This window comes from Schistocerca piceifrons, chromosome 7 (assembly GCF_021461385.2).
Source record: "Schistocerca piceifrons isolate TAMUIC-IGC-003096 chromosome 7, iqSchPice1.1, whole genome shotgun sequence".
Lineage (NCBI taxonomy): Eukaryota > Metazoa > Arthropoda > Insecta > Orthoptera > Acrididae > Schistocerca > Schistocerca piceifrons.
In genome coordinates, this window is record NC_060144.1 from 14,090,206 (window position 1) to 14,105,226 (window position 15,021).

General features: G+C 46.8%; 1 protein-coding gene across 1 annotated transcript in view; it reads right to left on the minus strand.

Annotated features, from left to right (window-relative positions):
* Window positions 1-340: 340 nt before the first annotated feature.
* The window catches only part of LOC124805209, a 119,091-nt gene continuing 104,410 nt past the window's right edge, over window positions 341-15,021 (minus strand). The window contains exons 4-5 of the mRNA XM_047265708.1: window positions 11,839-11,986; window positions 341-526 (exon numbers count right to left, since the gene is read on the minus strand). Of these exons, the coding sequence (XP_047121664.1) occupies window positions 434-526; window positions 11,839-11,986 (241 nt within the window). The 3' untranslated portion in view covers window positions 341-433. The remainder of the gene's footprint in view (window positions 527-11,838; window positions 11,987-15,021) is intronic.

Consider the following 15,021-nt stretch of genomic DNA (forward strand, 5'->3'; position numbering starts at 1 on the left):
CATGAAATATGTAAACTATGAAGTAGACCTTAAGCATACCAGCCTGCTCCGGTGTGGCAGTGTAAGATGGGGCCACGCTTTGAAAACCGCGGTACAAGCCGCACACGGCACAATGTCTGCATTGACACAAACGTTACTGTGACAAACTGAGATGCAGGTGCCGCGTATAGCGCGGCAAGAATCTGTCGCGTCACCAGGATCTGAACCAGCAAGTTGATCACTATCGCACTGGCGGACTTCAGTGACCTCGGTGGCAGAGTTAGAAACCATTATCACATCACTTGTGTACACATATTCCTTGTTCATGGGTGTACTTACGGGGAAAAATGAAACGAATAAATACGTAATGCTACGATTTTAATATATTTATCCATAGTACAGAAATACGCCATTCTGTTACGGCGATGGGGTGCTGAGAGAAGCAGCTGCCCGTTCAGACGACCGGCCTGTACAGATTGGCCTTCATCTCCATGACGAGGACGCCGTCTGCACGCGAGCCCGGAGGCGCTGCCGGGGGAATGTCCATCTGCGAACAAAGACGGAACGGCGGTTCAAGGTCAGCGCAGTAATGGGCCAGCCGCGCAGCGCGAGGCAAAGACACGCCGAAGTCCCAGCTGCCGGCGCAGGCGCTAGCTGCCGCAATGATGCTAGCACAAGACTATCTACACTGCTGGCCACTGTAACGCCAAACAAAAAGAAACAGCAGATAACAGAATTTTACTTATTGCATGTACACTGCGTGAGAAAAAAAGAACTCTACAGAATGAGCCCACTTACCAGTATGACGTTGCACCCCCTGTGGCTAGGATACATGCTCTGACCCAGTTGGGAAGAGTGCCGTTAAGCCGTTGTATCCTCTCCTGAAGCAAGCTGGTCCACACCTCTTTCGGCTGGTCCTTGATGCCCTGGATAGTGGCGCTCGGACGGAGCTCACGGCCGTGTTGGTTCGACGCGTGCTATTCGGGACAGATCTGGGAATCTTGATAGCCGCAGTAGTACATTATCATCACAGGGCCAATTCAGGTATATGTGCTTCGTGTGGAAGAACTCAAGAGGACACAGGATGTCTGTGACATTTCGTTGTGCCATCAGAACCCCATCAATAATTACCAGCCATGGTGGTTTCCCACACCGTGACACCAGGTGTAACACTGGTGCGCCTCTCCAGAACGTTGGAAGAATGGAACTGCTGTCCAGGTCACCACAGTACTCCAGGACGACCGCCAGCTGCGGCAGTGCAGAACCGTGACGCTCCAGCAGTTGTTTGCGTTGCTGCGTTAACTGCAGCCCACGGAAGGCCCAGTTGCTGCTAGCCCCCGACCAATAGTACGACCTGACACAGAATGTTGCAGAAAGTTCGTTACTTGCAGGACGGGAGGCGCAGATGTGAAAGGTTTATGACGGCCCCGCTGCACAGTGCTGCGATCCTGCCTTGTCTTGGTCAGACTCGGTCGAGCGGAACTTTAATTCCTGCACTCGAGTTCCCATGCAGACCAGAGTCCAAGGTCGGGCGACCGCCACTTCTGAATGGCCCACCAGTCGGGGTATTGCACAGTTCGGTCAGAGGGTCGAGACCTGCAACGAGGCCCTTCCAAAACCCTGTAGGTACTGGTAACGCTGGGTTACGCGAGTATGCGGCATCTACATGTAGTTCACAGCGATTACTCTACATCTGACGCTGTTCGTGCCCTTTATGTATCCTACCAAGCCTGGTAGCAATAAACACAAACGACTATAATGTTCTCTGGTGGCCATTCTACCGGTCACAGGGAATTGCAGCTTACGTATTTACATATGAGCCTAAACCAACGTGTGCACAGTTACATTGACGTCTGACAATTTCTTCTGGGTGATTCACTTCTTTGAGCATTCATCCTGGGTGAATAACTTTTTTGATCTGGCACTGTAAATACTACATCAACCTGCCAGGGTAGCCGAGCGCGCTAATGCGCTGCTTCCTGGACTCGGGTAGGCGCGCCGGCCCCGGATCGACCCGCCCAGCGGATTAACGACGAGGGCCGGTGTGCCGGCCAGCCTGGATGTGGTTTTCAGGCGGTTTTCCACATCCCGCTAGGTGAATACCGTGCTGGTCCCCACATTCCGCCTCAGTTACACACGTCGCAGACATTTGAAACACGTCCGCACTGTTTCACGATTTCCACTAGAAGCAGACAGTTGGGGTACACTGATTCCGTCCTGGGGGGTACGGGGTGGCGGCAGGAAGGGCATCCGGCCATCCCTAACACTAACATTGCCAAATCCATTGTAACCAGGCCGGCCCTGTGATCGCTGCGGGACTATGGCGTAAGCGAAAGAAAGACTGTATATACTACATTAGAAAGATTAGATGACAAAATTGTAGCTGATTTGAGGACGTTCAGAGTGCGAAATTTAGTACACGGAGCTGACTCTTCTGGCAGCAATACTTGCTCTAATACAGCTGGGCAACATTTGGTCTTACGTTATCTAGTTAAAAGAAGACGTCATACAGACGTTGAAGGTAGCCACCAGCGTTAAGGGCAAACGAAAGGGTGACAGTCTAAAAAACCCGAATTTTTTTTTAGGGAATTCGAATGTATATACATTGAAGAACTACTCTCCAAAAGATTATGCGGGAACTTCAAAAAGTGAGGGTGCTATGAGCGTTTGAAGCCAAACACACGGCACGTCTCGGCGTTACAGAACCGGTTCCGCGCTCACGCCATCACCCCTCTTTATACCGATTTGAGTAAACCTCATTTGCTGGAGAGTTGTTTGAAAGGTTTTACTCAAAATGTGAGCTAAACTTTCAATAGTCTCATTTGGAGATACGCTCGAAAAATAACAGCCAGCTGAAGCGAAACTGTCAACATTGCCTCAAATTGGCTGTATGTCCATTCAGTTTAGGCCATACTGCATTAATAAACGTGAAAAATGCCCTTCGAATCAAAATCGGCGGTGAAATGCGCCGATCCTGTGAAGACAGAGACGCCAGCGGCGATGCGCTCAGTGACGAAAAGGGCTTTCAGGACCAAAATGTGGGCGTATCAGCTGAGAGTAGCAGAACGCGGCCATCCGCTAGCCGGGCCGATAGTTACATCTGTAACGATCAGGCTGATATGTAAATTTCATATCTCAGACGACCACAACCGGAGTTACAGCGACAACCGTCGATATCCCGTAAGTTTCAATTTTTGCCCCTTTTTGTATGTAATGAACACCTATCAAACATTAAACGCGTTTTTCTCAAAATCATGTTTTTCGGCATGGTTGTCATCGCCCACGCCACAATTTTCATCCGATTTTAATGACTTATGGTCTTCCTTGAAGCACACTGAATTCTCTTCAGATCTCGTAGCCAATTTTTTTCTGTTGATGTTAGTATTTTTCCGCCCAAAAGAGGGGTCCAAAAATGGCTGTTTTTTCAGGTATCTATAATTACGTCAATTTCTTTTAATCCCTACCATGAATTGAAATTACACCTTTAAGGGTCAGGCTCATATGTTAATTTCGTGTTTCAGATAACCACAACCGGGGTTACCTCCTTTCATAGACGCCTCGGGAAAAATCCCGATTACACACTGAAGATGTTAATATTTTTCAATAAAAAATACCAATATCATTTTCAATCCATGCTTTATTCGTTGCAGCAAACCCCATTCGCTACTGCATTCCAAGCACAGAGAAAAAAATCCTGAATTTGAGCAATGTTTTCATCCGTCACCCTGTCGTTCTCCCTTAAGCCGTCAGAAGTGTAACGGCTGCTGTCCAAATAACCGACAGCGCGAGCCAGATGTGCCCGTGTTGTGTACTGAGTGCAGCTCGCAACATCACGCCATGTGCTCATCCCCCCTGACGATCTTTTGAATCGCGTCTGTCCAGCGTTGTCGCTGGCCGTACCTTAGCTCTGCCGGCGTGCAAAAATGGTTCAAATGGCTCTGAGCACTATGGGACTTAACTTCTGAGGTCATCAGTCCCCTAGAACTTAGAACTACTTAAACCTAACTAACCTAAGGACATCACACACATCCATGCCCGAGGTAGGATTCGAACCTGCGACCGTAGCGGTCGCGCGGTTCCAGACTGTAGCGCCTAGAACCGCTCGGTCACGTCGGCCGGCCTGCCGGTGTGCCGCCCCCTTCGCTGCCGTGTCCGGGAAAGCCGCGGCAGCGGTCTTCGTGCGGACAGACAGCTGTGTTCCAGGAGTCGCGGGAGCTCGCCTTGCTGCAGACAAACCCGTTTCCTGACCAGACGCACGCTATGCGGCTGTAAAAACATGCGCTACTGATAGGGGACCGCGCGAACCTCCCCACACCGATGTGATTCGTACTGACGGGTGCGTAGGGTGCGACTACGACTTCAGCAGAGGTAAACAGGTACACACAACTCTCAGCCGTTTTCGAGATCGATTGTGAAAATTTTAGGCGCGCTTATATGCTTTGTATGGTCGCAAATATTCAAGCAGTCCGAGGTCGCTTATGCGGGAGGTCTCTGTATCGAATCTCGCGATAGGTGCTTTTTTTCTTTCCCAGAACAACAGATTTAATATGACCCTGTAAATTGCCAATATTTGATGATTTACTTATTATTTACATGGCGCAATATTTATCATGAAAAAAGGGCAAAATCTTTTTTGTAATGACGTTCGAAATAAAAAAAAGGCGCACCAGAACTTCCAAACAAATCATTTCATTCGTATTTTTGTATGTACATTAGTGACGAGTATAATATGTACCCTATAAACACTGCACGAATCAAGATTATACTGATCGTAGAAACATAATTGTTGCTGTGGTGTCACCGCTAGACACCACACTTGCTAGGTGGTAGCCTTTAAATCGGCCGCGGTCCGTTAGTATACGTCGGACCCGCGTGTCGCCACTATCAGTGATTGCAGACCGAGCGCCGCCACACGGCAGGTCTAGTCTAGAGAGACTCCCTAGCACTCGGCCCAGTTGGACAGCCGACTTTGCTAGCGATGGTCTACTGTCTACATACGCTCTCATTTGCCGAGACGACAGTCCAGCATAGCCTTCAGCTACGTCATTTGTTACGACCTAGCAAGGCGCCGTATTCAGTTACTATTCTGAACAGAAAATATTGTGAATCATGTACCGTCAAGAGCGACGTTCATCATTAATGGATTAAAGTTAAGTATCAAACTAATTATGTCCGCTTTCTGAATTCTAATTCCTTGTCTTGTTCCAGACCTCACGTCAGTATAGTTTTTCCCTCCTCACGCCTGCCTGCGTGAGCTAAAACGCGTGCAATTCGGCCTCCTCTAGTAATACGGTGTTGGCTCTTCTGCCAACACAACAGTTGCGACTTACAGCACCTGTGACGAAGGCCGATTTCTTGCATCTGTATCGTTTTTTCAATGTGTCTAATGCAAAACAAACATGGTTTACATTCATAACCGGTTTTCGCTCATCGCACAGTTTAGGGGCTAGCATGCATATCCAAGCATATCATCGAATATTGGTACGGATGACTGATGCTGCACGATTGATTGAATTTTTATGCACTGTTCTCTAAAAGTTATTTCTCTACGATGCAAACGCAATTTTGTAGTTATTTGTAAAGTTGATAGGAGTACAGTTCAGACGGATTACTGTAATACTGCACACTGGCAGAATAACGTGGGAATGAAAACAAAATACCGCTAGCCAGATGCGATCCAGGGACATCGACCGCATGAAACTAACCGCTTGCGCACTCAGTTCCAGAAGTCATGACTGCTGCCGACCGTACAAAGTATATAAGCAGGCCTAATATTTTCAGACTCGGTCTTCTGTAAACGGGTTGACAGTTACGTCTCCCTGTTTATACACACTCTTAAGAACATTAAAAAGCCGACATGCAACAAAGGAATTATCGCAGTGGGACGGAAATCAGAAGATATGACGTACACGTACAGACAAACAAATGATTACAATTTCAGAAAAAATAGCATAATTTACTCAAGAGATAGAGCTTAGCAAACCGAACAAGTCTGTAAACGCGCTGGTGCACCTCAGGCCCCTTATGAAAGCACTTGTTTGGTTTGGCATTGATTGATAGAGTTGTTTGATATCCTCCTGGATGACATCGTGAAAATTCTGTCCAATTGGCGCCTTAGATCATCGAAGTTCCGACCTGGATCGAGGGCCCTACCCATTGTGTTACTAATGTACTGAGATTCGGCGACTCTGCCGGCCAAGGAAGAGTTTAGCAAGCACGGAAACAAGCAGTGGAAACACTTGCCGTGTCCGGGCGGGCATTATCTTGCTGAAGTGTCAGCCCAGAATGGCTTGCGATGAATGGCAACAAAACGGAGCGTATAACATCGTCCAGGCTGTGCTGTAAGGATGACGCGGATGACAACCAAACGGGACCTGCTATTTCTCTGTCCCCAGTTTTCTCACCTGGGGGCCAACCTCTCCATTTCACAGCAGCACTTGCAACTACATCCTCAGTTATTTGCTGGATGTATTCTAAACTCTATCTACCTCTACAGTTTATACCCTCTGCAGCTCCTTCTAGTATCACAGAACTTGTTCCGCGATGCCCTGCCATCCCGTCCCCTCTTCTTGTCAGTGTTTTCCACATATTCCTTTCCTCGTCGATTCTCTGGAGAACCTCCTGACCTTCTCAGTCCTCCTGATTTTCAACATTCTTCTGCAGCGCCACGTCTCAAATTCTTCTGTTCTCTTCTGTTAAGGTTTTCCCACAGCCCGTGTTTCACTGCCATACAGTGCTGTGCTCCGAACGTACATTCTCAGAAATTTCATCCTCAAATTAAGGCCTACGTTTGATACGAGTAGACTTCTCATGGCCAGGAATGCTCTTTAAGCCACTGTCAGTTTGTTTTATGTGTCCTCCTTGCTGCATCCGTCATGGATTATTCTACTGCCTAGGTAGCACAATTCCTTAACTTCATCTACTTCGTGATCATCAATCCTGAAGCTAAGTTTCTCGCTTTTCTGATTTCTTCTACTTCCCGTTACTTTCGCCTTTCTTCGATTTACTCTCAAACCATTCTCTGTACTCATCAAACTGTTCATTCCATTCAGCACATCCTGTAATTGTTCTTCAGTTTCACTCAGGACAGCAATGTCATCAGCGAATCGTATCATTGGTGTCCTTTCATTTTGAATTTTAATTCCACTCTTATTATTTCCTCTTGGTTCTTGTAAAGAATTGTATGTTACCCGCCTTTTCCTATAGACTGCCCCTATTTTTCGCAGAATTTCGAACACATTGCACCATTTCACATTGACTAACGCTTTTTCCAGGACTTTTCCCCGAACGTGAGAACTGCCTCTCTGACGCCTTTACCTTTCTGTTACGGATTAAAGTCAAGCGCCGCCACGCGAGTAGGGAACGACAGGGAAGAGAAGGCTGTGAGGATAAGTCAGCCAGTCGCACACTGACAGACCTCTCTCCAGGACGACAACGCGACAGCAGCGGCTGCTACGTGAAGAGGGCATAAGCGCCGTGCCCGCATGGTGACGGCCCACTTGGATGGCAACTTCAATGTTAAGCCACTTGGATAGCAGCGTCAACGTTAGGCGCTTCGTCTGCAGTTCAGGACAGGCTTATTTCAGTTAGAGATCAGCAGTCATTGCAAAGACTGATTATTTCGTATATCGCTTTTGCTTCAGACACATCTGTGTAGTTGCCAAAGTCGAGTATCTGTAATTGTCTTTTTGTAATAAACTCATTAGTACGAGTTGGTTGATTGTTTGTCAAGCGAACCGAGTACGCAGGATTCCTAGACACTGCACTTCCCTAAAGCCAAACTGATCATCATCTAAAAGATCCTCAACTTCCTTTTCCATTCTTCTGTATGTTTCTTGTCGCCAAGAGCTGTTAAGCTGATTTTGTTATCGTTCTTGTCGGCTCTTGCAGTCTTCGGAAGTGTGTGGATGGTGTTCTCCCGAAGTCTGATGGTACATCGCCCATCTCATACAGTCAACACATCAACGTGAATAGCCATTTCGTTGCCACTTCCCCCAACGATTTTAGAAATTCCGGCGGAATGTTACCTACACCCTCTGCCTTATTGGATCTTAAGTCTTCCAAAGCTCTTTTACATTATGATTCTAATACTGGACCCCCAATCTCTTCCCTGTCGGCTCCTGCTTCTTCTATCAGGTAATCAGACAAGTCTTCCCGCCCTTTCCACCTCTCCGCTCTCTGTCTCCCGCATTTAACACTGGAGTTCCCAATGAACTCTTATTGTCATTGCCCTTGGTTTTAATTTCACCGAAGACTGTTTTGACTTTCCTGTATGCTGAATCCGTCCTTCCGACAATCATTTCTTTTTCGATTTCTTCGCATTTTTCATGCGCACATTTTGTCTTAGCTCCCCTGCACTTCCTATTTATTTGGTTCCTAAGTAACTTGTATTTCTGTACTTCTCAATTTCCCTGAACATTTTTGTACTACCTTCTTTCGTCGATCAGCTGAAGCATTCCATATCTTGTCCATGGTTTCTTCGCAGTTGTTTTCCTTGTACCTACGGTTCTTTCTAACTTTTGTGACTGCCGTCTTTAGAGATGTCCTTTCTTTAACTGTGCCGTGCGGAGTGGCCGCGCGGTCTTAGGCGCCATGTTACGGACTGCGCGGCCCCTCCCGCCAGAGGTTCGAGTCCTCCCTCGGGCGTGGGTGTGTGTGTTGTTCTTAATATAAGTTAGATTAAGTAGCGTGTAAGTCTAGGGACCGATGACCTCAGCGTTTTGGTCCCTTAGGAATTCACACACACACACACACACACACACACACACACATTTTCTTCAACTGTACTGCCTACTGAGCCGGCAAGGTAGCTCAGCGTGTTCGGTCAGAGAGTTAGCTACCCTCTGTAATAAAACTGAGTGAACGATCAACGAAGAACCTGAACGGGTGTCATCGGACATCCGGCCCGAACAAATTAAACGAACAATATGGAACAAAAGGAGATCACCTAAAAAAAAAAGAGCTACTCATTATCGCATTCTCTATAGCCACGGAGAACTTCAAACGTATCTCTTCAATTCTTAGTACTTCCCTATCCCACTTCTGAGCATTCTGATTCTTTCTAACAAGTCTCGTAAACTCTTCAGCCTATTCTTCATCATTACTACATTCAGATCGTAGTATATCTGGTCCTGGATACGCCTTAGAGTCCAGTATCTGATTTCGGAATCTCTCTGTGACCATGACGTAATCCAACTGAAATAATCCCTTATCTTCCGGCCTTTTCCAAGTGTACCACCTCCTCTCGTGATTCTTGATCAGACTATTCGCTATTATTAGCTGAAATTTGTTACAGAACTCAATTAGTCCCTCTCCTCTCTTATTCCTTGGCCCAAGCGCATATTCCCCTGTAACCTTTTCTTCTGCTCCTTCCTCTACAACTGCAATCCAGTCATCCGTAACTATTAGATTTTCGTCTGCCTTTACGTATTGTATTATCCTTTCAGTATCCTCACATACTTTCTCTATCTCTTCATCTTCAGCTTGCGACGTCGGCAGGTTTACCTGAACTATCGTTGTCGATGTTGGTTTGCTGTCGATTCTGAGAAGACCAACCCTGCTCTGCCTTCTAATTCATAACGAATCCTTCTCCCGTTATACCATTTTCTGCTGCTGTTTATATTACCCTATATTTATCTGCCCAGAAATCCTTGTCTTCTTTCCATTTCATTTCACTGACCCCCACTATATTTAAATTGAGCCTTAGCCTTTTCAGATTTTCTAGCTTCCCTACCTTGTTCAAGATTCTGACATTCCATGCCCCGACTCGTAGGACGTTATTATTTCGTTGTTTATTCGACCGTTCTCTCATGGTCATCTCCCCCTCCCGGAGTCCCCTCCCAGAGGTCCGAACGAGGGAGTATTCCGGAATTTTTTGCCAATAGAGAGATCATCATGAAACTTTTTCAATTACATGCGACAGGTCCTGTGAATACGCACTGTGTCTTTAATGCAGTGGTTTCCATTGCCTTCTTCAACCTCACGCCGTTGATCATTGCTGATTCTTCCGCTTTTGGGGGCAGTCTCCCACCCCAAAGGCAAGAGAGTGCCCTGAAACTTTGACAAGGTAATTGGATGAATGGGGGTGACTTAATATGCCGGAAGTCTGCGCCGCCATTGTTGGTGATGTTATCCAAAATTTAGACAGCAGTGTATTTCGCAACCGGGACCGAGGACGTTTTGATTACTAATGAAAACGCTACGGGCTTTTTTCTTTTACTTGAACCCTAATTTCTCACTTAAAGGGAGCGGTTGCCTTACTTCTTTTATTTTTTATTTACTTTTTTTTTTAAGGAAGGTTACTTTCCTGGCGCCGAAAGTGAGGGATAGGAGAAAAGTGGGCAGGGGTCGCAACCCGAGGCCTGGCAGCTATGTCCTGTTCCCTCTGTCCGGGACTCAAGAAAAGTGTAGGGAACCGGAAGCGGTGGTACAAAGAACATCAGTGGTATCCCTGGACCACGGGTTATCTTTCTGTGAAATGAAATGACACCACAGACCATAACTTCTGATTGTCAGGCCGCATGGTGGCGACAGCGGTGCTGATAATCCGCTTCTGTCCGGGAAGACTCCAGACACGTCTTCAGCCTGGAATGTCATTGACTGCAGTGGATTTGTCTTCACTTAAGAGCGCCGCTCCGGTTTGAGCGCCAATGACCAACGAAACCGTGTCTGGAGACGCCACAGGCCGTAGTGGGATAGCAACCCGACTGTCGCTCGCCATGCGGCCCGACAATCAGGAGTGTTGGTCTGTGGAGCCATTTTATTTCATAGCAGGACCCATTTGGTTGTCATCTGCGGCACCCCTACAGCACAGCAGTAAGGGACGTTTCGTTGCTATTCATGACAAGCTATCCAGCGCTTACACTTCAGCAAAATAACGTCCGCCTGTAGAGGGAAATAATTGCTACTGTTTGTCTTTGTGCTTGCCAAACCCTTCCTTGGACAGTGAGTTCGTCGAATCTCTCCCCAATTGAGAACATTTGGAACATTATGGGAAGGGCCCTCCATCCAGCTCAGGATTTTGACGGTATAAGGCGCCAGTTGGACAGAATCTGAAGCGATATCCCTAAAGACGTCATGCAACAACTGTATAAATGAGTGCCAACGCGAACAAGTGCTTTCATAAGGGTCAGAGGTGGACGAACGTGTTACTGACTCGCTCAATTTGTCAGGCTCTTTCTCTTGAATAAATCATCCAGTGTTTCTGAAATTATAATCACATGTTGGTCTGCAAATGTACGTCAGATCTACCGATTTCCATCTCATTTGGATAATCCCTTCGTGGTGTGTCTTTTTTTTGTCTTAGAGTGTTTCTTGAAATTGTAGACGTGCCCTAGATATCCTGTCGATAGGAATCAAATAGGTGAGGAAAAGATCGTACAGTCCCTGTGTGTCCGTCCTCTCAGTTGCTTGTCGTAGGGGGGGACTGACATCCAGAATGATGTTGAGTATGGTCTTCCATTACCGATCGATTCCATATCAGCAGGACAGTCAGAGATCCCAACCAATGCGAGCTGCATCGCGGAGAGAAACTGTAACTTACCAGCACGTCGGTGCATGGGGGGTATTCTTACACGAGGCGTAAGACAGTCTTCTCAGAAACAACCGACACTGAAAGGCAACTTCTGAACGAGGAACCCACTGTGTGAACTTTCCTTACATATAGAATGTATGTGGCATTACTCCCACCTGGTTTGTGCGATTGCACTGAAATTGTAAACACTGTCACATGTAGTTTTCGTTGTACATACACTGTATGCGAATTTGGTGTTTGCTGCAAGGCGCCTTCGCGGTGTCGCAGTTTTGCTGGCCAGCAGTGCAGTAGCTGGGTGCGGCTGTGGCGGGCTTTGTGTGTCTCACCGTGAGCTGGTAGCCGCGGTCGGCCCGCAGGCGGAAGGCCCCGACGCGGCGGTCGCCGTAGGGCCCCACCAGGCTGAGGGGGCGCCCGCCCACCACCTGTGACGCCTCCACTGCCTCCTCTGGCGGCGGCGGGGGCGGCCTGTACCACCTGAAACACGCCGGCGGGGGAGCTGCCCTCAGTACGGCAAACGACCTGTTCCACTGTCACCAGCAATGAGTTAACTTTCAGCAACGTCTATCGACTTTCTCATCCAGAGGCACTCTCACGTTTCGGGTCGACTGTTCCATTGCTGGAAAACCCAGAGGACATGGGGAGATTGAAAGGGCAGTCATAGTGGCGCTGGGAAAGTTCATGCGTGCTGTCTGCCCTCGTTAAATGAGCACCCAGCTTACAACTCCCTGTCGCAACTGTGACGCAGGCATCAGCTTCCTACTGTACTTGCAGCAGCACTAATTAACACTAGTAGTTTGCTTAATCACTGTGATTGAGATTAAACTAGTAATGAAAATTAAGGACCCGTGTGGGTTTACGATGCTACATAAATAAGAGCTCTACACAGATGCTGACAAACAGACGCGCTATGTATCTGGGCGCCCATACATAATGGGGATTTGACCACCAGATGTCGTGAGAGAGGGCCTGTCAGTATAAAAGGAGGCGGCCACTGGAGAAGCAGTAACAACACAATAGACTTGCCTTTCGAGTGTGCACTAGACACTAGAAGACACCCGAGTAACAAATCCATCAATGGTATTGCAGCCCTTCTAAAGCTGCACAAGTCGATAACTCGTGATGTGGTTGTGTAGGGAAAACGCAAAGGAACAATCACGGTCAAAGCTAGACCACACAGACATCACACAATAGCGGTCGAGGAGAGCCGAGCATTGCTTGGGGGGGGGGGGGGGGAGGCGCGCTTGTAAAAAGTCGAATGAAGTGAGCTGAACTAATCACTCGTGTGTTCCAAAGTGCAGCCAGCGCTCCACATTGTACAATTACTGTGTGCAGGAAATTACTGAGAATGGGGTACAATGGTTGGGCAGGTCCTCATGAGCCACACATTTCTGTGCTAAGACGACGCTTGAACTGGTATAGAGAGCGACAGTGATGGATCGCACTATACCCTGTTGCACTCCTGTAGAACAGTTTCGGTTTGGTGGATGCCTGGAGAAAGCTACCTGCCATCATGTGTAGTGCCAGGAGTGAAGGGCAGATGAGGAGCTGTTACAGTACAGGGGTGTTTCTCGTGGTTAGGGTATAGCCCTCTTACTGCGCTTAACAAAATGCTAAATGAGGGAGAATATGAACACTTCTTACGTCACTCTGTCCTGCGTACAGTAGGGGAACAGCCAGGAGACGGTGGTCGATTGTGTCAGCATGACAGCGCAGCCTGTTGGAAATCAGCGTCTGTGAGGCAATCGTTTATGGACAACAGCGTTCCTGAAATAGACTGGCTTGTCTAGAGTCCCATCCTCAACCGTGTGGAACACCTTTGGGGTGAGTTAGAATGTCGGTGTCCTTCCAGACCCCAGGGTCCTACGTCACTGCCCTCTCTGGATTCGGCTCTCGTGAAAGAATGGGCTGCAATTTCTCCACAGGCTTTCAGGCAGGTCGCTGAAAGTGTCTGCAGCAGACTTCAGGCCGTCACAAAACCAAAGGGTGGACACTTCCCATATTAGTGTCCACCAATAAGTGTCCAGACACGTTTGACCAGATACGGTAGTGTATATTTAATAAAGCCCTCAATTACAGACACAAGAAGCCACTTAATCAGCTACTATTTCAGCAGTGAAATGAGTGAGAAAGCGTGCTTAAACTGCTCGAGTTTACAAATTACTGGATAACGATCCCTGCTCGGTAAACAGCAGAAAATCACACACTATCAGTGTTTAAATACACAAGACGACGAAGGTCTGCGAGAGAGAGATTCTACCAAATAATCATCCAATGGAAACATAACATTTAGCGTTACCTGAGCGACAGCATATGTGGCTTTGTCGGTAGCCTGTGGCGATATTTTCAAGTTATCGTAATAACATTTGTTAATCAAGTTGTCACGAACAGCCAGCAACAAGATGCTCAAGAAGTTTGTTCGTAGGAAGCCGGCATTCTTGACCAAATCACTGAGTCTTCAGCATCCAGGAACACTGCTACAGAATGCCGCCTAAGCTGTTGGTCTATCTGGCCTGGGGGCTCACTGTAGCTATCGCTGTTCGTTTCCTCATGGAGGTCCATAAAATGAGAACCACAGTTCGCCTTAGATGTTATTTGAAAACTCTGCGTACATATAAAACAACCAAGCAAAGTGGCACTTTTTTATTGGCAACAGCTTCAGATAAGTATTTTCTTTTAAAGGATGTCGCCGTCTTGCCGATATTAGTAACTTTTTAATGCAACCAGATATCGCCTCACAAAAATGAGGGAAAAATACCCCTGTGCCTATGTGTTATCGTCTATTTAACATCCCTCGGCCACCCTCGCACCACACAAAAACTTGTCCAAATTTTTTACACATTAAATACTGAAGTTTCTCCATTAATTTCTAGCTTCATGTGTGAGCTTGTGAGACTTGAGCATCCAGGAACACTGCTACTGATATAATTCTGCAGGTACATTCAATGGTATACGTGGAAACTGTGTGGAAAATATGAAACGAATAGAATTATTAATAAAGAAGTAATAAATTATAACATTGTGCCTGATGTTGAATTTTTAACCCATGAACAACGAAAATGTGATGAGCAGTAAACTTTTTTCCTTTTTATTATTTTTCGAGGGGTGACAGTGAGAAAAAGTTTCGTAAGGATTTGAAATTATTTATAACCTTCGTTAAACTGGTAAGTGCTGTCATCGTCAAATTCTATACGACTATAGTCAGGGAAATTTGAATTCCATTTTAAGCAGAAGCTAGCTTTTAGCGCATCTAATGTTTATGACGCCAATCTCCTGAACCATATGCCGTATAATGGTATATTCAGTATTTCAGATGCCTTTTTGAGCAGCTGAGCTGGTATTTGCCTGTAATTAGTTAGGAGAAGCAAGGAACATCTGACATAGGAAGGAAGTGCGAACCTGAGAATTACCTTCCAGCCAAGAAGAACCCTTTGTTTATCGCAGACTATATTCCGTCGACGTATAGGGACATGTTGAGTTACTGCAAGTATACAGACAATAACAAGTCTAAT